The 23,017-nt window shown below is 41.8% G+C and overlaps 1 protein-coding gene across 1 annotated transcript in view; it reads left to right on the plus strand.

Moving 5' to 3' along the window:
- The first annotated feature begins 2,516 nt into the window (after window positions 1–2,516).
- ACSS2 (acyl-CoA synthetase short chain family member 2) overlaps window positions 2,517–23,017 on the plus strand; it is a 63,938-nt gene continuing 43,437 nt past the window's right edge. Inside the window, exons 1-2 of the mRNA XM_007934583.2 lie at window positions 2,517–2,694; window positions 8,741–8,936. Of these exons, the coding sequence (XP_007932774.1) occupies window positions 2,517–2,694; window positions 8,741–8,936 (374 nt within the window). The remainder of the gene's footprint in view (window positions 2,695–8,740; window positions 8,937–23,017) is intronic.

Here is a 23,017-nt window from a genome sequence, read left to right on the forward strand (position 1 = left end):
GCCACTGGTCCAAACTTCACTGAGCTTCACAGGCAGAGGGAAGAGGCTGATGAAGCCCTTGGCCACACTCCTTGGCTTTCTCCCCAACCCAGACTCCAGGCTGGAAGACGGCTGCTTCAAAAATCTATGGATGCTCTATAAACGTTCACCCAAATCACAATAAAAAGTTAAAACAAACAAACAAAAAACACTATAGTTGCAGTAGCTACAGTGCCATCTGTGGACAGGAGAGGGTAGCAGAGGGACAGGAACAGAGCTTGAGTTTAAGAGGCAGGCTGGGAAGTGGGACTAAAGAGAAGGCAGCTTAGGGTTCTCTCTCTCTCTCTCTCTCTCCCTCTCTCTCTTTCTGTGTGTGTGTGTGTGTGTTCAGTGGGTGGGGGTGGTGACTGTCCTTAAGCAGGAATATGTGCTAATTGCATGTGCCTTACTCCCTATAGTGAGGGTCCACAAGGCTTGTTACCCTTCAATGTTCCCCACAGTGGAGTCTGTCCCTCTAACTGAGGTCTGTGTCCCCTCAGTGGAGTCCATCATATCAATGTAGTCAGAAGTCTCTCAGTGGGATTTGGGTCCTCTCAATGGGGTCCATGTCTCCTTAGTAAAGTATGTATGCATTGTCTGTATCTTCTAGGGAGAGTTCATGTCCTTTCAGTGAGGTCATTGCCCTTTAATGTCATACATGCCCTATTGGCAGGGTGCATAGACCTTTACTGGAATCTGAAAGCCCATCAGCAAGATCTATGTTCTTTTAGTGGGGTTCATGTACACTCAGTGACGTCTGTGGCCTTTCAGTGAGATTGAGGTCTCCTTAATTAGGTTTCTGTCCCCATAGTGGTTGTTCTTGTTATGTGCCGTCGAGTCAAACCCAACTCATAGCGACCCCTCCTTGGGTTTCTGAGGCAGTATCACTACGGAAGTAGAGTTGCCCAACCTTCCTTCTGAGGAGTGGCTGGTGGGTTTGAACTGCCAGGCGTCTGGTTAGCAGGCAAGTGTCTTAGCCACTATGCTACCAGAGCTCCCTCCCCATAGTGGGGTCCATGTCTACTCTGTGAGATATGTACTCCTTCTATGGACCCTGCAACCTCCCTCAGGATTGAGTAAACTTTGACCATGGGAATTTTTTTTTTTCTTTTTTTTCTCCCTCAACTTAGCATGTGCTGGGCTTATAGTCAGCTGGGAGAAAGATGGAGGACAAGTGACAAAGGAGGCTGGGCTAGATAGGGTCACAAGCCCTTTGTATGCTTCAGGAAGTAGGGGCTACTAACTTCTGGCCTCAGAGTCATTCTTGGGGTTAGAAACTTAAAGATCCCTCCTTCCTGAACAGCCAGTCTGTGGACGGGGTTAGTTAGGTCTTCTTCAGAGTGAGTTCAGGTGGGAGATGGAGGGTCCTGCCTGTCGTCACCTTCTTTCTGGGGTAGAAGGGATAGAGGGAAACCAGAGGTAACTGAACCCAGGTTTGGCAGGTGGGGCTTGGTGAAGCAAAGTTTGGGAAGAAGGGAATGTTAATGATTCTTTCTATTTGCACAGGCTTTGGTATTTTACAAACTTTAGTTTCAGCCTGGTAAGTGTGGCCCTAACTTGGCCGTTATTTGCTCTATGATCTTGTGCAATTTCCTTCCCTTCCTTGGGTTTACCATTTGTGGGTTTATTAGCAGAGACCTGAAGGGGCCTTCTCGTCTTCACTTAATGAGCGTTGTACTTTAGATCTGGACAGAGATTTCTGGAGGCAAAGGGAGTGAAGACATATCCTCAGAGGTGGGAGAAAATTTGAGCTGGTCCCAGGTCAGCAGAAAGGGCTTCTCCCCCACAAGTCAGTTGTCGACAGTGTCCTCAAGCAAGTGGAAGTTCTCCTGATGACAGTGGGGGAGAGAAGGTTGTGCTCACAGTCAGGGAATAGTTACCAGGAAGCAGGATGTCACCTGGAACTGACTCTCCTCCACTTGGCTTTCCAACTGGTGGGGTGATTGGCTTGTGTAATCAGAACATTGTCCTGACCCAACTCCTCCCGTTAGCCCAACCGTTTCACGCTGGAGCCCCGCCCTACCCTACACCAACCCCTCATCTGTCACTCCAAGACCCCACCCTCGTCATTCCATGGCCCTGCCTCCACTCCTGTTACAGTCAGTCCCGCACCGCCCTGTCACTCCACCTCCTCTCCTGTCACGCCTAGCTCCGCCCCTCTTCTGTCACTCCAAGGTCCTACCACCTCTGCTGTCACGGCCGGCCCCGCCCCTTCTGCTTTCACTCCACGGCCCCTCCCCTTCCGGCAAGGAAACTCCGATTCCCCAAGCAATTCTCGGCCTCTCCCTATCAGTGTCTTTGCTAACCTTGGATCCTCCCCGACCGGGCAGGTTCCTCCCTTCCTAGCCCCGCCCGCCAAGCCCTGTCTGTCTAAGCCCCGCCTTCACCAATCAGGCCCCGCCCCATCCCTGAGGCCCCGCCTCTAGGCCGGCCTGTTTTCCCCTCCCGGGCACTGGTGGCGACCCCAAAGACAGCCACCGTACCCTGAACTTGACGCGATGGGGCTTCCTGAGGAGCGAGGCCGGAGCGGCAGCGGGAGCGGGGGCCAGGAAGACGCTGGAGCCGGGAGCCGGGCAAGGAGTTGGTCTCCGCCGCCCGAGGTCAGCCGCTCGGCACACGTTCCCTCGCTGCAGCGTTACCGCCAGCTGCACCGGCGCTCTTTGGAGGAGCCGCGGGGTAAGGCTGGGCCCAGGAGGGCCTGGGGGACGTCGGTTAGGAGAGGAGCGAAGGTTCCCGGTTCCCTGGGAAGGGAGGGATGGGGGCGTTCCGGGGGAAATGGTGGTTCCATGAAGAGATGGGGTTCCGTGAGGAATTGAGGACAAGTTCTTTGGGGACTTCAGAGGTCTGTGAAAAGAAGGGGGTTCTACGAGGAGATGAGGGTTCCCTGGGAGTTGAGGAGTTCCCTGATGACTTAGATGAGTCGTTAGATGTGGGCTTCCATGAGGAAGTAGGGGATAAGAAGCGGGGGATGGGGTTCAGTGAAGACAGTGAAAGTTTCATGAGATGAGAAGGAGGTTCTGAGGCGCCAGTAGGGGTTCTAAGGGGTGAGGGACCGCCTTGAGGCAGGAGAGTCGTGGAAGAATTGTTTCTTGCCTTCCTTTCACACCAACTCAGCCATTGCTTCCTGAGAGACTTTCAACCTGTGAACTAGTCTCCACTGTTGAGAGGCAGGAACCAGTTCTGGCTCTCATCCTGCACTTCCCCAAGTTAATATTGGGGTCTTAGGGCTAGTTTTAATATTTCAGAAATCCCAATGGAAATTGCCCAATGTAAGACTGAACTAGTCACTAAAATGTTAGTTTTTTTTTTTTTTTAATTTGAGATGAGATTGTGATAACTCAGAAATTCTGATAGATGGTTCCATGTCTTTTAGAAAAATGTGTGAAACATTCCCTACCCTTGACCTCAGGGTAAATTACTCTTGGTTTTGGGTAAAACCAAAAAAACAAACTCACTGCCATGGAGTCGATTCTGACCCATAGCAACTCCATTGGGTTTCTGAGGCTGTAAATCTTTATGGAAGTGAATCACCCCATCTTCCTTCTGCACAGCTGCTGGTGGCTTTGAACTGCTGACCTTCTGGTTGGCAGCCAAATGCCTTATCCACTTTGTCACCGGAGCTCCTTTCAGTTTGGGTAAGAGGTCAAAATTGCACCCTCGTTGGGAAGCAGCATGTATTTGGTGGTGGGACAAACATGGGCCAGGAATCAGACCTAGACAAATCTAATAACACTCATTTGCTGTAAAACCAAAACAACAACAAAAACCCATTTCATCCAGTTTACTTTGACCAGCTCCATGTGTTACTCAGTAGAGCTTTCTTTCATGGTGGTGCTGGGTGCATTTGAACCACTAACCTTTAGGTCAAGCACAAACCATTAGTGCCACTCGAGGACTTGAGGAAAAAAAAAACCCATTGCCATGGGATTTGATGTGGCAGTCATGTCAGCTTCCATGAAGATTGACAGCCTTGGAAACTTTATGGGAGTAGTTCTACTCTGTCCTATAGGGTCATTGTGAGTTGGAATTGACTCGATGGCAGTAGGTTTGGTTTGGTTGTTTTTCACTTCTTGCTAAGCACAACAACAACAGAAGCACAATTCCTATATGATTTTACGTGTCTGTTATCAACCTTATTTTATGGAAAAGGAAACTTAAGGTTAAATAACTTGCATAAGGTTTTCTAGAATAAAACTAGTTAGTTGTGGAGCTGGGATTTGAAGGTACGCAGTCTTGACTCCAAAACATATATTCCTAATGGCCAGACTATTCCTCTTCCCTGAACTACTTTCCACCACTTTCTGTCAAATACTCCCTCAAAACACCTCTCAGAATTACCTTTTCTTCCCTTCCTACGGGGCTCTGGTGGCATACTGCCTAAGGCATTTGACTGCTAACCAGAAGGCTGGCAGTTCAAACTCACCAGCCACTCCTCATCTTTATGATATTATAGTTCTATGAGGTACATATTAATTATCTTAATTAATCTACTTCTGTAGAGGTATCACTTTGGAAACCCAAGGAGGGATTGCTAGGAGTTGGAAATGACTGGATAGCAGCGAATTTCGTCTTTTTTTTTTTTTTTTTTTGGTTTTCCCTTCGTACATCTCCTTTCAAGTCAAGGAAGCAGCCTCTTAATTTGTTTTCTTTCCACTGGTCTCATTCCCCTTCAATCTATTAAATAAATCTAGATAAATCAATCATTAGATTGATATTCTGGAAACACTGCTTTCATAAATCACTTCAAAATAATTCCCTATTTCCAACAGTTTAAAATCATGCCTCTCTTTCAAGGCCTCTGGATAATCTAGCCCTACCCTACCTCACCATTTTATCTCCCAGTATTCCCTACCACACCCCTCTTTCTAGGCAGGTAATTCTCATTGATACATACCAAACCAAAAAAAAAAAAAAAACCAAACTCACTGCCATGGAGTCGATTCAACTCATAGTGACCCCTCCTTGGGTTTCAAAGGCTGTATCTCTACAGAAGTAGATTGCCAATCTTCCTTCCGAGGAGTGGCTGGTAGGTTTGAACCACCAGGCTTCTGGCTAGTAGTCACATGCCTTAGGCACTAGGCCACCGGAGCTACACTGAATACATAGAAGTCTCTTTCCCACCTCCTTGCCGTTGCCTATTCTCTTCTGCTCCTCTACCTAGTCAAATCCTACCAGTTCCCCAGAGTGTTCCTTGGTCATCCCTGGCCATGCCTTCTCTCCTCTTCTGAACTTCATTAGTACTTAGAATCTGTGTCAACAAAACATCCCAATTTCAACACCTTCACACACAAAAGTAACCTACATGAACATAAAACTCAGTTTTCTTCATTCCTTGTTGATGGATATAAATGTGGTTCATAAATAGTTTTACATAGCATGAATCTATTACTACCACTTAAAAATATTTTTGACTATATACATGTATTCAGTGTAGTCATAACAGCCTGAACTTTATAGTTGGATCTGACTTTATATTCTGGTTACTAGCTGTGTGGTCCTTGGGAGAATTTTATATGGTTCCTAAGCTTCAGTTTTCTCATCTGTAAAATTAAGATAATTAATATGTACCTCATAGAACTATAATATCATAAAGATTAAATGAGGTTTTCCTAGTCCCTAGTACACAAATGCATTCACTAAAGCAGTTCTCATTTGATTTCTCTTTAATGGCTATGTGGTATTCTATAGTATTACTAGTTTTCATCATGTTTTTTATTGTTGGGTTTTAGGTTGCTTCTAATTTCACATTATAAATAGCACTGCTATAAATATCTCTATAGTAATCACTTATTTTTTTCTTTGGGATTGTTTTCTTGGAGTGTATTCCTCAAAGTGGAGTTAGCAGATAAAAGGGTATAAAAAGTTTTATAGATCTCGTAAGTCATTGCCCTACTATCCAGTGTGGTGGTGTTGTTATGTGCCATCGAGTCAGACCTGACTCAGCGACCCTTCCTTGGGTTTCCGAGGTAGTATCACTAAAGAAGTAGATGATGTTATTATGTTAAGAATATGTTTCCAGGGCCACTTAGGCAGTGAGTTTAATCATTTTCTTAATCTTTACTAAGTTGTATACTAATATGATTTAGCTTTCAATTATATTCCGTCTGATACATTAAAAATATTTCATGTGTTAATCTTATCTCTGCCACTAGATTGTATAAACTCTAAACTATGTGACCTTGAGCAGGTCACTTTGCCCCTGTGAATTTGATTTCTTATCTGTAAATGAGGGGTGATAATCTCTAAGATTCCTTCCATTGTTAAGGTTCTAAGTTATCTCTCACCCCTCTAATTCCTGATCCAGTACAGTCCTTCCTCTGTATCCACAGGGGATTGGTTCCAGGACCCCCATGGATACCAAAATCCATGTATGTTCAAGTCCCTTATATAAAATAGCATATTTGCATATAACCTACACATAATTTCCTGTGTATACTTTAAATCATCTCTAGATTACTTATAATACCTAATACAAGATAATGCTATGTAAACAGTACTTTTTGCTCCCTCTTAGCCTTTGAAGGATTGCTTTGACCATTTAAATGCTTTTTCCTTCTGAATATTTTCAAACCACAATTGGTTGAATCTGTGGATGCAGAACTCACAGATATGGAGGGGCAGAACATATCCTACAATGTCTGCACTTGTTTGCTTTATCTGTTGAGTATATTTTCTTTTGGGAGCTCTGGTACCATAATGCCTAAGGCACTTGACTGCTAACCAGAAGGCTGGCGGTTCAAACCCACCAGCCACTCCTCGGAAGGAAGATGGGGCAATCTACTTCCATAGTGATACTGCCTCGGAAACCCAAGGAGGGGTCTCTATGAGTCGGGTCTGACTTGACAGCACATAACAACAACAATAACAACAACAACATATTTTCTCTTGAGTAGCCAGGCAGATCTTTTAAAATGTTAAGTCTGATCATGTCATTCCCCTACTTGAAATCCTTCAATGGCTTCTCATTGCTTTTAGGATAAATACCAGTTCCTTATCATGCCCAGAAGGACTGCATGATTTTTCCAGTTTATGCATCAATTCCTGCCATTTTTTCTCTTATTCTTAGTGCTTCAACCTCAAAGGAGTTCCTGTTAGCATATACCCTGGATTCCCTTCCATCCCATAGCACTCTTTTTTTCTGGTGGGGAGTGGAGAAAAATAAGGATGAATGTAATGCATACTTCCTAAGATTGTGGTGGGGACTAACCAAAACCAAATTCATTGCCATTGAGTCAGATCCTACTCATAGTGACCCTTCGTTGGGTTTCCAAGGTGGTATCACTACGGAAGTAGATTACCCAACCTTCCTTCCAAGGAGTGGCTGGTAGGTTTGAACCACCAGCCTTCTGGTTTGCAGTCAAATGCCTCGGGCACTATGCCACCAGAGCTCCTATCTGGCACATAGCAGGTAACACTTGGGCAAGTAGTAGTAGGAGAGGAAGAAGATGTTCAATAAATAATTGTTGGAAATGAATGAACAAATTAAGAGGAGAGGGTCATGAAAAGCTCTGTGAGTAAAGGATTTATTCTTTTCACTAGTATAATTAATAACTGAGTGCCTGCTAGAGTGAAACCTCTGAGAGCCACAATGCCTTTTTCTAGGTCTTGCGAGTTTCTACCTTTGACAGGGTGCAGTCTTACCATTTTTCTATTGTTCTCTATTTGTGGAAAATATTTGAGTTTTCTGTCTCTGACAGGTTTCTACCTTACACAGCCTCTGCCTTTTGCAGGTTTCATACACGAGGCATTGTGCTAGGCACTAGGTGTCTAGGGTTTAAACAGATGATGAGAAGATGGTGTTTTAGTTATCTAGTGCTATTAGCCACTCCTCGGAAGGAAGGTTGGGCAATCCTACTTCTGTAGTGATACTGCCTTGGAAACCCAAGGAGGGGTCGCTATGAGTCAGGTCTGACTTGACAGCACATAACAACAACAACAACAGTGCTATTATAACAGAAATAGCATAAGTGGGTGGCTTTGACAAACAGAAATTTATTTTCTCACAGTTTAAGGGGATAGAAGTCTGAATTCAGGGCACCAGCTCTAGGGCAAGGCTTTCTGTGTCAGCTCTGCAATAGGTCCTGTCTCTCTGAGTTTCTGCCACTAGGCAATCTTCATGTGGTATGGCAATCTGTCTTCCCCCACCTCTGCTTCTCTCATGATCTCTTTTATATCTCAAAGGAGATTGACTTAAACACAGGCTATACTAATCATGTCTTATTAACATGTTGTTGTTATGTGCCATCAAGTTGGACCCGACCCATAGTGACCCCTCCTTGGGTTTCCGAGGCAGTATCACTACGGAAGTAGATTGCCCAACCTTCCTTTTCAGGACTGGCTGGTGGGTTTGAGCCACCAGCCTTCTGGTTAGCAATCAAGTACCTTAGGCACTATGCTACCAGAGCTCCTTCTTATTAACATAGCAGAGACAATTTATTCCTAAATAGAATTATAACCACAAGCATAAAGGTTGGGATTTACAACACATAATTTTGGAGCATACAATTCCATCCATAACAGATGGCATGAAATTTTGAGGAGGGAAGTAAGAAATTTGAGCCAAGATTCAACTCATGAGAATAGAAGATGGACTAGCTGAATGGTTGGTGAAAAGATTAGACAGATTAGAGGGACCCAGATGAGGGGTCCTAGATTAGAGATCCATCTAAGAATTATTATACCTGACAGCTTAATAATGTCTGGGATTCCCTTTCTGTTGCAGAGTTTTGGGGAAGCATTGCCAAGGAATTTTACTGGAAGACTCCATGCCCTGGTCCATTCCTTCAGTACAACTTTGATGTGACTAAAGGGAAAATCTTCATTGAGTGGATGAAAGGAGCAACAACCAACATCTGCTACAACGTACTGGACCGAAATGTGCATGAGAAAAAACTTGGAGATAAAGTTGCTTTTTACTGGTAAAAATATCCATTGTACAGCCTGTGACAGATAAAACCAGATACTCCTCATATTTCTATAGTGCTTTGTAGTTCACAAAATTCTTTAAAAGTTATTAACACATCTTATGTTTACAGTAACCCGGTAGAGTAAGCAAAATATCATTAACTTAGTGTCTCAGATGAGGAAAAACACCTTAAGAAAGTTTAGTGACTTCTCCCAAATCACAAAGCTAGTACATGACAAGGCTAACATTCAAGGCCAAGTGTCCTGATTTCTAGTCTAGTGTTCTTGACTTGTGGTTGGAGAAAAAGGAGTGGAGAGGGTAAATGGAAGAGCTCAGGACTGAATCACTTTGTTTCTTATTCTTGCTGTGGAAGGAAAATGGGTTTTGAGTTTCTCTCACCACCACCACTATTACCAATTACCTTTTATTGAGCTATGTGCCATGCCTATGCTAAGTGTTTTACAAAAATTATCTCATTTGATGCTCACAACACTAAGAGAGCACTATTTAATTTCCTCATTTTACATATTGGAAAATGAAAATTCTGAGAAGTGACTTACCTGATGTCATAGAGATAGCAAGAAGGAATGAATTTCAAACCCAAAAGCTTACATTCTTAACCACTACACTACACTACCCCTTGGGAGTTCTGGTGGCGTAGTGCCTAAGGCACTTGACTGCTAACCAAAAGGTTGGTAGTTCAAACCCACCAGCCACTCCTCGGAAGGAAGACTGGTCAATCTACTTCCGTAGAGATACCACCTCAGAAACACAAGGAGGGGTTCCTATGAGTCAGAGATGACTTGATGGCACATAACAACAACATACTATCCCTCTAATTCTTTACCTTAACCTTCCAACAGCCTTGCAAAATAGATATTCTTAGCTACATTTTATAGATAAAAAAATGAATCACAGTAGTGAGGAAGGTCACAGGGTAAGTGATAGAGCCAGAATTCAAACTCAACTTTGTCTGACTTCTAAGTGCTTGGTACCTTCTCTAGGTGGGTCAGGTCCCACCAGTCCACGGAGTGTTCCCTCATCATCCCAGTCCATGCTTATCTACTGCCTCTCCAGTGGGAACCTCCTAAGACTCGCTAGCTATATAGCTCTGTAGGAGGTATTACTGTATTGAACACAAATTAAAAAAAAAAAAAAACCTCATTGCTGTCGAGTCAGACCCGAGGCAGTATCACTTCGGATGTAGATTGCCCAGTCTTCCTTCTGAGGAGTGGCTGGTGGGTTTGAACCGCCAGCCTTCTGGTTAACAGTCACATGCCTTAGGCACTGTGTCAAGGTACTATGTTCAAGAGCTCCTTGAACCTAAATAGGACCTTAAAATGTCAAAAATTCGAGAATTGCTTCTGCCACCGCCCATGAGCACCGTGGGACTTCATCTGTTGTTTAATGTGTCCAGTAAGAAGCAGTTTGGATGCTTCATGGAACAGTTAAGTTGGTACTCAGTCAAAATTTTCCCAGTTTAAGTAATATATTGAGAAGAGCCCTAACCTGAGAAAAAAGAAATGTAGGTTCTCATTCTAATTCTGTCATAAACTTGCCTGTGTAACCTCAGACAAGTCACTTAACTCTCTTAGAGTCATTTCCTCTTCCATAAAGTAGGGAAGATAACTCTACCCTTGTCTTTCGCACTAGATTGTTAAGAGAATTGAATGAAATGATGTTGTCAAAGAATTTCATTTACTGGAAAGCACTGTATAAATGTTGATTCCCTATTACATTGCCTTTGTTCAGTTGAGGGTCCCTTTGACACTGAAACTCACTATCCACTATGTTTGTTGAGATGCTCTTTAGCTCCTGCTTTGGAGCTTTAAACTTAACTTCCAGCTTAGAAAGAGCCCACCTCCTAGGCTCTTTCAAAACCGGCACACCAAACCAGTTGCCGGTCAAATCTGACCCTATAGGGCAGAGTAGAACTGCCCCCAAAGGATTTCCAAGGCTGTAAATTTTTATTTAAGCAGACAGTCATCACTTCTTTCTCTTGCAGAGTGGCTATTGGGTTCCATTAGCCAACCTTTTGGTTAGCAGCTGAGTGCTAACCACTGCACCACCAGGGCTCCTCCTGAGCTTCTTAGGGTCAGAAAAGATCTACCAAAAGAGATGCTTGTGTATGAATCTGTTTCCTGGGTTGGAAGAATTTGGGTAGCCTCATGAAAGACTGATGTAACACATTTCACAGTTGTTTGATCATTGGAGATTGCTTCGGAGTCCTGAGGTCTTTCTTACTTGAAACACTGATTTCCCTACCACCCACACCTGGATCTAAATCTAAAGAGCCTCTCTTTCCTCATCTGTAAAATAAAGGGACCAAAGTAAATCATTGTTTCCCCAAGAATGATTCAGGAAATACTGATTACTGGAGATATTAACAAGGCTTCTTTTTTTATTGACATGGGTAAATGCTTTTTTTTTTTTTTTTTTCAGTGTTCCCTCCCCTCCCTCCCACCCGTGGTAACCAGCAAAGAAAGTTTCCTTCCATGTATAAACCTTTCCTTGACTTTTTACAATAATGGACTAATACTATATTTGTCCTTCTGTGATTGACTTATTTCACTCAGTATAATGTCCTCCAAGTTCATTCATGTTTGTGGTGTATGTTATGTATGTTATTCTTTAGGGTTGCAGAGTATTCCATTGTGTGTATGTACTATAGTTTTGTTATCCATTCTTTTGTTGATGAGCACATAGGTTGTTTCCATCTTTTTGCTATTAACAGGGGCTTCTTAATTCATGGAACAAATAACTCTGAGAAATAATATATAGAATACTGCCTTTGTGGGATTTCCAATGTATGTTAACATAGGCTCCAAGAAGCCCAGTGAAGACACTTGATTGATTTTGTTTAACATGAGATTTCCTAAATATGTTTGAGCCCCAGATACTTTTTGCAGCATGCTATTAACATCACAAGAAGGAGTATGCCATGGATCACAATTTGAGGAACACTGGATTAGATAATCTCCAAATTAACTTCCAGTGCAAAATTCTGTGACTCCATAGCAAGACATCCTCACTCCACTGTACATTGGTCACTCACTCAACAGGAATTTTTTTTTTTTTTAATTTGTGATTTGGGTGAAATCAACAGGAATTTTTGAAGACATTGAGTACTTAGCCCACTGTCAGGTGTTAATGGAGACAGGGGTGGATGGGTAGGAGACAAGTGCCATATGAGCCATTATCATTACATTCTTTTATGTTTATAAGGCAAAAAGCAAGCTACAAATAAATTACATTTGTTATAAGAAAGTAAAGTACAAATATGACAGATATGTGGTTATTTCCCTTTATACTTTCATATTCTTATTTTCTTTTTTTAGCTTTTTATTGTGATTTGGGTGAAAGTTTACAGAGCAAATTCGTTTTCCATTCAACATTCATACACATTTGTTTCATGACACTGATTGCAATCCCCACAATGTAACAATTCCCATTTCTTCCCTGTGGTTACCTTTTCCATGTCCATCTTTCCTATGCGTTCCTGCCTTCTGACCTTTCTCCTTGTGCAAATGCCACCCCCTGATCTCCCTGGTCGATTGTTCTAAGGAATACACATCCCTGGTGTAATTTTTCACCTCATATGCAGGCCTATGTTTTGTATGGCTGAAGGTTAAGCCACAGGAGTGAGTTTAATTCCAAATCCAAAGGGTGACTAAAGGCCATGGTCTCGGGGATTTCACTAGTCTCTATCAGACCAGTAAGTCTGTTCATTTTTTATGATTTTGAGTGTTATTCCACATTTCACCTCCATGTTTTTAAATAACATATTTTTACATTATTCCTTGATTTTTTTAAAGAATGTATTGACTTCCTATTAATGAGAATTTATTTCTTATATAACTTCCAACTTCCTTCTCCCATCTTCTCAGTATAATCATAGCTCTGCTTTTTAGTTACTTCAAAGCCAGTGTTCATATAAGAAGAGCAGTGAATTTTCTTTTATGTACAGAGTTTTGTTTTCTCTGGTGTTAGTAATTGCCTGCCATTTTTCTGGTGTACTATTTGCCTTTATCATATGATAAATATTTTCTAAATTCTCGATCATGTAATTTATTCTGTTAAGCCCCTCTTTTTTCCCCAAAAATCCTCCTTTTTTAAAATGATATCTCTTTTAGTGATTTCCTCTAGTTGATATACTTCTTACAGAGCCACAGTGTGTCCTTTTTCTTGATTTAACCATGTCATTTAGATAGCTATGAGGCATTAGCAAACCACATTTGTAGCTCATGCCTTATCCTGAGACATGTCTTATGCATGTGCTGAAATAATCCTCAAAGGAAATATGCTCTTAGGAAAGTACTTTATGTAGCCAAAATAGAACCATATTAAGGAAGAATTTGGCCTTTTACTTTTGGCTTAACACATTGTAAATGTTCATGGAATCGTAGTATTTTTAGAACTTGAAGTGACTGTTAGAGTCCATCTAGGCCAACTTTCTTTACAGAGACAAAAATTAAGGGCCAAAGCGGCTAAGTGATTTGCCCGAGGGTCATATACCTTTTTGGAGACAGAGACTCATATATCTTCACTTACAGTCAACTATTCTTTTCACCATGTGGAGCTATTCCATTATTCAAGGAGTCCAACACTTTGCTGTGATAGATGAAAAGAGAAATCAACCATATAAGATGAATTAATAATATGCTTTAAATATCAGATAATATGTGTTATCAGGTTTAAATGCTCCAGGCACTGGTCTCAAGGAATTGGCATTCTATTTGGAAATATTAAATAAAGTTATATGAAACAGTCTAAAAGCAATTATGGACCAAATTCTAAAGAGTAATTTACACAGATAGTTCAGAGAAAGGAGAAAGCATTGTAGGGAGATAATATAACAAAGATTAGGAGATTGGACTTTTGTGTCAAATTAACTTAAGTTTGAGTCTTATTTTCGCCATTAAGTGGCTGTGTGACCTTATTACTTAATCTCTTTGAACCTCAGTTTTCTTAACTTTAAAATGGGGATTCCCCTCATGGAGTGGTTGACTAAGTAGGACTGAATAAGATAACAAACCCGTGTATCTAATTGCTGGCATATTGAAAAAACAAAAACCAAACTCACTGCCATTGAGTCAATCCTGACTCATAGAGACCCCCATTGAGTTTCCAAGGCTCTAAGTCTCGATGGAAGCAGTGCCTCGCCTTTCTTCCACAGAGCAGCTGGTGGGTTGGAACAACCAATCTTTTGTTTAGCAGCCAAATGCCTTAATCACTACACCACCAGAGCTCCTTTGATATATTGAAAGCACTCAATAAACATTGTTGTTGTTATGTGCCTTCGAGTTGGACCCAACTCATAACGACCCCTCCTTGGGTTTCCAAGACGGTATCACTACGGAAGTGGATTGCCCAACCTTCCTTTTGAGGAGTGGCTGGTAAGTTTGAATCGCCAGCTTTCTGGTTAGCAGGCAAGTGTCTTAGGCACTATGCTACCAGAGCTCCTCAATAAATATTAGCTATCATTATTATATTACATTGAGACAGTGAAACGACTAAGTCTGTTTGGAGTAAAGAGTTTGTGTAGGGAACAATTTATTCATTCCATAGATACTTATTGAGGGCTTACCATGTGCCAGGAATTGTTATGAACCAAACAAAGTTTGAATAAAATGAACAAAGTCCTTGCTCTCATGAAGGTTATATTCCAGTTTGAGGAAATAGACAATAAACAAACATATGTGTATGTGTGTGTGTGTGTGTGTGTGTGTGTGTATATATATATATATGACAGATAATGATAAATGCTATAGAAAAATTTAGAACAGAATAAGGGTAAAAGGAATGACAGAATGGGTGTTGATCAGGGAAACCAAAAGCCACTGCCATCAAGTTGATTCTGTTGGCAGCAGTGAGTTTGGTTTGGTTTTAAAATCTTTACGGAAGTAGACTGCCTAATTTTTTTCTCTCAGACAGACTGATAGATTCTAACCGTGGACCTTTTGGTTAGCAGCTAAATGCTTTAACCACTGAACCACCAGAGCTCCTTGTTGATCAGGGAAGGCCTCTCTAATTAAAGGTGAAATTTGAACAGAGATCTGAAGGAAATGACAGTGTTCCATGCAGGTGGTTGGGATGGTCTGAGAGGGAAGTTCCAGGTATAAGGAAAAGGAAGTACAAAAGCCCTGAGGTGGGAGCACGCTGCTGCCTCGTGTGTTTGTAGAACGGCTGGGAAGTTAGTGTAGCTGAAGCAATGTGAGCTGGAAAAAGAGAATAGTAGTAGGAAATAAGGTTAGCAGGACACTAGATCATGTACGGGAGCTCTGGTAGCATAGTGCCTAAGGCACTTGACTGCTAACCAGAAGGCTGGCAGTTCAAACCTACCAGCCACTCCTCAGAAGGAAGGTTGGGCAATCTACTTTCGTAGTGATACTGCCTCGGAAACCCAAGGAGGGGTCGCTGTGAGTCGGGTCCGGGTTGCTATGAGTTGGGTCCGACTTGATGGCACATAACAACAACAACAACAAGATCATGTAGAACCTTGAAAGCTAATGGGGACTTTGGCTTTTATTCACAGTGAAATGAGTAACCATTGGACAGTTTTGAGCATAGGAATGTTATGATTTGACTTACATTTAGAATTAACCTGTCTTTAATATCGAAAATAGACTGTAGAAAGACAAGAGTAGAACCAAGGAGACCAATTAGTAGGGTATTATTATAGAAATCTAGGTGAGGAATGATGGTGATTAGAAGTAGCTGTGAAGGTGGTTAGACGTGGTTGAAATCCAGATCTACTGTGAATGAAAATTAAAAAAACCAAACCAGTTGCTGTCGAGCTGATTCCGTCTCCTGGCAATCCCTCGTGTGCAGAGTAGAACTGCATTCCACAGGATATTCATGACTGTGACCGTTGGGAAGCAGAGTGGGAGGCCTTTCTTTCAAGGTACCTATGGATGTGTTCAAACCACCAACCTTTCAGTTACTATATCCCAGCACCTAACCATTTACTTTAAAAAAAAAAAAAAAAAAATTTATTGTGATTTGGGTGAGAGTTAACAGAGCAAATACATTTTCCATACAGCAGTTCATTCATGACATTGACTGCAATTCCCCACGAAGTAACAGCTCTCTTCCCACTTCCTCCCTGTACCTCTTCCCTATAAGAAAGAGTCCTTCTTTCCTATGCACTCCTGCACCCCTCCCCAAGCTCTTACCTTGTGCAAACACTGCCCTTCTGTTCTCCCACAATTAATCGCTCTATGAAGTGTATCTACCGGATGTAAATGTTCACCCTATATGCCTGTCTGTTGTTTGGCTGGAAGCCACAGGAGTGTGTTCAGTTCCAGACTTGAAGGGTAACTAGAGTTCATAGTCTCAGGGGTCTTACCAGGCTCTATCAGACCAGTAAACCTAGTCTTTTATTTTATTATTATTATTATTTATGATTTTGAGTTTTGTTTCACATTTCTCTCCCACTCTATCCAGGTTTCCAGCACTGATCTCCTTCCGAGTGGTTGACAGTGGTAGCCGGGCACCATCTAGTTCTGGTCTCGTGGTCATATAGGCTGAGGATCACATGGTCCACTGGTCCCTTGGACTAATTGTTTCCATGTGTCTTTGGTTTGCTTCATTCTTCTTTGCTCTGGATGGGGAGAGACCCATGGTTGCATCTAGATGGCTGCTTGCAAGCTTTCAAGACCCCCACTTAACCATTTTCACCACTTAGGGAAGAGCCTGTGGAACTTGCTGATTTGGACTGAATGTGGGGAGTGAGAGAAAGAGGAGTCAAGGTTATCTTCAGCAGTGGATGAGGTCATGTATGGAAGATCTTTACTATTTTTGGAGACCTATGAAAGGATTTTAGATGAGACAATCTACTTCTGTAAAGATTTACAACCTTGGAAACCAATGGGGGTCACTATGAGTTGGAATCAACTCAATGGCAGTGGATTTGATTTTTGGTTTTATGGATTTTAGGAGCTCTGGTGGCACAGTGGTTAAAACATATGGCTACTAACCAAAAGGTTAGTGGTTTGAACCCACTAGCTGCTCTGTGGGAGAAAGATCAGGCAGTCTGCTTACAAGCTTGAAAACCATATGGGGCGCTGTAGAATCTCTATGAGTCGGAATTGACTTGATGGCAGTAGGTTTGGTGGGTTTTCTTGTGGGGGGTTATGAAATGATTTTATGCAGGGGAATGAGGTGATAACATCTGAGCTTTAAGAAGATTAATCTAGATATTGTATGACCTCATTTACATAAAAAGACAAAAGGCAAATGTATAGAGAACAAAATTTATTAGAGGTTACCAGGGTGAGAGGGAAAGGGAAAAGGGGGTTAACAGTGATGGAAAAATCTCACTGATTAAGGGTAAGGTGCATAGCCAATTATTGTAATTGTTGTCAATAAATTGTAATCTGTAGAAAGTTAAATTGGCAAAACTTGTATGCTAGATTTATTTACAACAATGACCAAAAAAAAAAAAAGATTAGCTACTTAGGATGCTTATGTACAACTAAAAACCTCATGTGGTTTGATTTCTTGGTTTAGGATTATGATTGGGAAATCCCAGTTAATTGGCCTAATAACATGTTTGGTACTTTTGGTCTACCTCTTGGTTTGTTGCATAGTGCCTGGAGTCTTAAAACTTGCATACAGCCATCCAATAAATCATCTCTATTCACCTGGAACAGAAGAACAGAGGAAGGAGATTCAGGAATAGCTGGAGGATATGAAATGTATGGCTAATTGCCTCCATGAACAACTGCCTCCTTTGCCATGAGACCAGAAGAACTGGATGTTGTCTGGCTAACACTACTGAACATTTTTATCAAAGATTTCATAGAAGAATCCTGATTAATAGGGTGAAATTGCAGAACAGAATTTCAAATTCTCATGCACTCTAGACTTCTTGGAGCCATGGGGATGGATGAATCTCTGAAACTACTGCCTTGAGATAATCTTTAAACCTTACAACAACAGTATCTCCTGAAGTCTTCTTAAAACCAGACAATAGTTGAGCTTAACCAGTAAAGCATGCCTGCCTTGAGGCTTGTGCTTTTGTAAGAACTGGCTATATGGGATCAAACTGAAAACAGCAACTCAAAAAATTAGATTGGTACCTTCGGGGACAGTGAATTTATGTTAATGAGGGAGGAACAACCCAGAAAAGGAGGATGAGAAAGGTTGTACAACTCAAGGAATATAATCAGTGTCACTAAATAGTACATGTAGAAACTGTTGAATTGGTATATGTTTTGCTATATATATTCTCTACAACAAAAAAATTTAAAATTTTTTAAAAGATTAATCTGGGTACATATGGAAGATATGTGGGGTAAAGTTGGAATATGTTAAGAGTGTAAAGCCAAAGAGCTGGGAGCATGTTATTCAGCGTAGAGATGCCTGTACTGGGATACTACTGGCTACAGGAATGGAAAGATAAAATTTTAGAGTAATTTAGAGGAAAGAAACCAGCAATAGGTAATTGGGTATTTAGAAGATGGGGAGACTGAATTAAAAAGTGAGCGGGAAGAGTCAAGGGTCCCCTTGGTCATTTTTAATATATATTCTTTTTGTTGTTCCAGTTGAGAATATTATACATAGCAGAACATAGACCTATTCAACAATTTCTACATGTACAATTCAGTGACATTGGTTACATTCTTTGAGTTGTGCAACCATTCTCACCCTCTTTTTTCAAGTTGTTCCTCATTCATATAAACTGGCTACCTCCTATCTAATCTTTCGAATTGCTGTTGTCAGTTTAATCCCCTATAGAAGATAGATCTTAAAAGAGCACAATAATTAAGGCAGGAATTCTTTACTAATTTAGCCAAACTGTTACTTGGTTTTAAGAAGACTTCGGGGGATATTTTCAGTTTCAGATTTAAAGAATATCTCAGGGCAATAGTTTCAGGACCTCTTAGTCTTTGTAATGCTTTGTGTCTTTCAGATACATTTGTTCTTCTGGTCCAAGGGCTAAATTTGCTCTCTAGACATAAGAGTTTGGTTCCAAACTGTTTTCCACTGTCTTCTCCCTAGTGTATCAGGTAAAGGTCTTAATGGGGATTTGTGTGTAGGTGTGTGAGAAGGTGATCAGTGACAAAAGTATAGGGATGGCCATTCAGGGAGAGAGATTCAGTGATGGATGTTATGAGCAGCTAAAGGAGTGGTGTCTGGCCAGTTAAAGGTACACTGGGAGACAGTGGGGGATTTTGGAGATTAATGTAAGGGCTTAAAGGGAGAGATTGGAAAGAGTGGCTGATAGCTGATATTATGGTGGTTTATTCTGGTTGCTCAATCTCCAGACTACTCCAGGAGAGGTCCCCAGTCTCCAAAGCCTGAGAAATTTGAGATAGTCCGTTCCATGCATTGTTGGCTTTGGATTGCCCATAGGCTGCCATTGTCTCTGTGCTGCCTCATCCCTCACCCTCCGCTAAAATCACTGCTCTCTCTCCACAAGCTCCCATTGTATTTCAATCCTTCCTTAGAAATTGGGGAGCGCTGGTGGTATAGTGGTTAAGGCATTTTAGCTGCTAACCGTAAGGTTGGTGGTTCAAACCCACCAACTGCTCCATGGAAGAAAGATGAGGCAGTCTGCTTCTATAACGATTTGTAGCCTTGGAAACCCAATGGGGGTCACTGAGTTGGAATCAACTTGATGGCAGTGAGTTTCTTTTTAGAAACTGGAGCTACTGAGAAGTAGATGACTTTTGTTATTGTTGTTGTTGTTGTTATTTGCCATCGAGTAGATGACTTTAGGGGTGGTCTTAGGACAGAATCTCTGCCCTCAGAGTCTCTGTAAGTTCCCGGGTATGAAATCCAGAGTGTGATATTTAGAACTTCCCAGATACCTGTAAGGTGTGTGTGTATTTGAAAGGGTGAGGTTGGTTTGCAAATGAGACCAAGCATATGTTCTAACAAGGAGAAGATTGTCAAGATGATGGGGGAAAGCCAGAACCTTAGACGCCATTGTCTTAGCATTCATGCTCCAGGACTCTGTTTATATACATCCATGTCCTGGCACCCACATCAGTGATAGGAAGGAGAGGCTTTTCTTGTCCCTAATTTCCACTAGTTTCGTAACAGTGTGTCTTCTGATTAAAATACACTTGCTCAGACCATTCCCTTCCCCTCCCTGGGCCTTTCCTTTGTGGGAGTGGTGAAATATGAACTGCAGGTGCCCTGGAAGTCCTTACTGACACAGATCTTCCAGAATTCTATGATAGTTTCTGAAGAGGAAGCAGTCTTTAGAAGTTCTGTTGCAACCTATAGTGACTGTGTGGTGACTCAGTAGGTGGGCTGAGCTTCTGTTGAGATGGTAAGAGAAAGGAAGGATTTTAGAAGGTCTGTGGTAAAGGGAAGGTACTCTGGTGGTGCAGTGGTTGATGCATTTGGCTGCAAACCAAAAGGTCAGGGGTGCAAACCCACCAACTGCTCTGCAGAAGAAAGATGAGGCAGTCTGCTTCTGTAAAGATTTACAACCTTGGAAAAAACCCTATGGGTCAGTCCTACTTTGTCCTATAGGGTTGCTATGAGTTGGAATTGACTTGATGCCCTGGGTTGGGTTTGGATTTTGGGTGGTGAAGGGCTGAGGAAGGAGTCTGTTGCCCCTTGCCTGGGCATAATACTATTGCTGGTAGCATAACCATATGAGACTGATGGGAGACATGTGGAGAAATACCTGTTTTGGGGAATTGTCTTTCTCCACTTGCATCACGTGGGCAGATTATAGAGAGGGGCTGGAGGATTTCATGTTTAAGGTAGACTCTAATCTTCTTTTACTCCTCCCCGAGGTTCATGACCCTTGACATCTTCAAGGACCCCTTCCTCAAGTGAAAGTGAGAAGAGTATACTGTGCTGTCCAAGTCACTAGCCATTTTTATGGACATAGGTGGGATATGTATAAGAAATATATCATTCTGGTGACTCTGTCTTGAGGTCTTTTTCAGAGTCTTAAGGTCCATGTCAGTTACCTGAGTTTATATCTAGGCTGACGTCTCATGTAAGTGAGTTCAGTAAACATTTAATAAGAATGGCTTTAGGTAATCCACTGTCCTTTTCTGAGCCTTTTTTTTTTTTCATCTTTAAACTGTGGGAAGGGAGCACTGGTAGCACACTGGCTAAGCACATGCTGCTAATTAAAAGTTTGGCAGTTTGAACCCACGCAACCCGATGGCTGTACAGAAGAAAGACTTGGTGATCTATCCAATAAAGATTATCAATCCTACTGGTTTCCTGCTCTGTCACATGGAGGTGCTATATGTTGGAATCTGGTCAACAGCACCTAACAAGAACAAACTGTGGAAGGTGGACAGAATACTTGCTAAAGTTGACTTCTGGCACTGATCTTCAGAATTGCTGTCAAAAAAAATAATAATAATAGGAAAAAAAATAGGAAACTGTAGTGACAAAGCAGCTGGGAGAGGTTAGGGGTCGAGGAGGAACTCAGTGTTGGCCTCATGTCCTATTGAAGATAGCAGGTAGTTAGGTGAGGGCAAAAGTTTTTGCTTTAGGGGAGCCTTACGTTTACCACAATAAAATTAGAAGGCATGGATTAGTTTAGAGAGAGATTGGGCAGTGCTAAGAATGCCCAATGTCTTGACACCTTGAGTCTTTGTCTGAGAAGTTGAGTCTCTCAGTCCCAGTGCTTAGAGGTCATTTGGTTCATTTCCCTCACAAAGCAATAATTCTACCCCCATATTCTCACCCACAACAGTCCCCAAAATGATCATTTGGGTTCTGGAACACTGCTTAGAGCACAGAATTTACTCACTATCTGTCTCATTGTTGGACAGCTCTGTTACAAAGTTCTTAGATATACTCTTTCCCTATAACTTTCTCCCCACCCTATTCTCTGCCCTTGGTCTTTGTTTCATATTCTGGGGCCACATAGAATAATCCTGTTCCTCCTTCTACAAGACAGCCCTTCAGATGTTTGAAGGCTGTTATTGTATCCCTTTCCTAGGTTGAACACAGAATTATAGAAATTTAAATCTAGACGGGGCCTTTAAGTCATCTAGTTCAGAAAATTTCAAAGCGTTGTTGTTGTTATGTGCTGTCGAGTCAGCCCTGAATCATAGCAACCCCTCCTTGGGTTTCCAAGGTGGTATCACTATGGAAGTAGATTGCCCAATCTTCCAAGGAGTGGATGGTGGCTTTGAACCGCCAGCCTTCTGGTTAGCAGTCAAATGCCTGAGGCACTACGTCATCAGAGCTAACCCACACACACAAAAAAACGCTGTCACACACACACATATAAAACGCTGTCACATACACACACACATATACATATATCAAACCAAACTCACTGCCATCGAGTCGATCCTGACTCACAGCGACCCTTCCTTGTTTCTGAGGTTATCTCTACTGAAATAGGTTGCCCAGTCTTCCTTCCAAGGAGTGGATGGTGGGTTTGAATTGCCAGCGTTCTGGTTAGCAGTCAAATGCTTTAGGTACTAGGCCACCAGAGCTCCTGTGTATGTATGTGTATGTATATGTGTGTGTGTGTGTGTGTGTGTGTGTATATATATATATATATATATACATATATATGTTGTATGCTGTTGAGTTGATTCTGACTCATAGAACCCTTATGGGAGAGACTAGAACTGCCCCCCTGGGTTTCCCAGCCTGTAATCTTTATAGTAACTGATTGCCAGGTTTTTCTCCTTCAAAATGGCTTATGGATTTGAACCTCTGACCTTTCAGTTAGCCTGGGTTCCCATCCCCACTCTAATACTTACTAGTTGGGCAAGTTATTTCACCTCTTTAAACCTCAGTTTTCCTATCTATAAAATTAAGATAATAGCACTTTCTATTATATTGATTGTTATAAGGAATAGTTGGAATAATGTGTAAATGACTTAAAAAGTGCTTGGCAAACAGTGTTTTATTTTTTTTTTATCTACCTAAAACAGGCAAGAGCAGAGCTCTGTAACTGTGGTTCCTCTCAGATCTACAAAGCTCACTTTGAAGACCCTTGATCTAATCCTGTGTTTTTGTGTTTTATGGATCAAATAATATGGACTCCACTTCCCTAAGTTACTCCTATGATAGGGTTTCCTCATTCATGTCAGCCTCCTCTGGATGTACTCTAGTTGGTCAAAATCTTTCATTAAGTATTGTAGG

This window comes from Orycteropus afer, unplaced genomic scaffold, assembly GCF_000298275.1.
Source record: "Orycteropus afer afer isolate SDZICR_OR568_19922 unplaced genomic scaffold, OryAfe1.0 scaffold00020, whole genome shotgun sequence".
Taxonomy (NCBI): Eukaryota; Metazoa; Chordata; class Mammalia; order Tubulidentata; family Orycteropodidae; genus Orycteropus; species Orycteropus afer.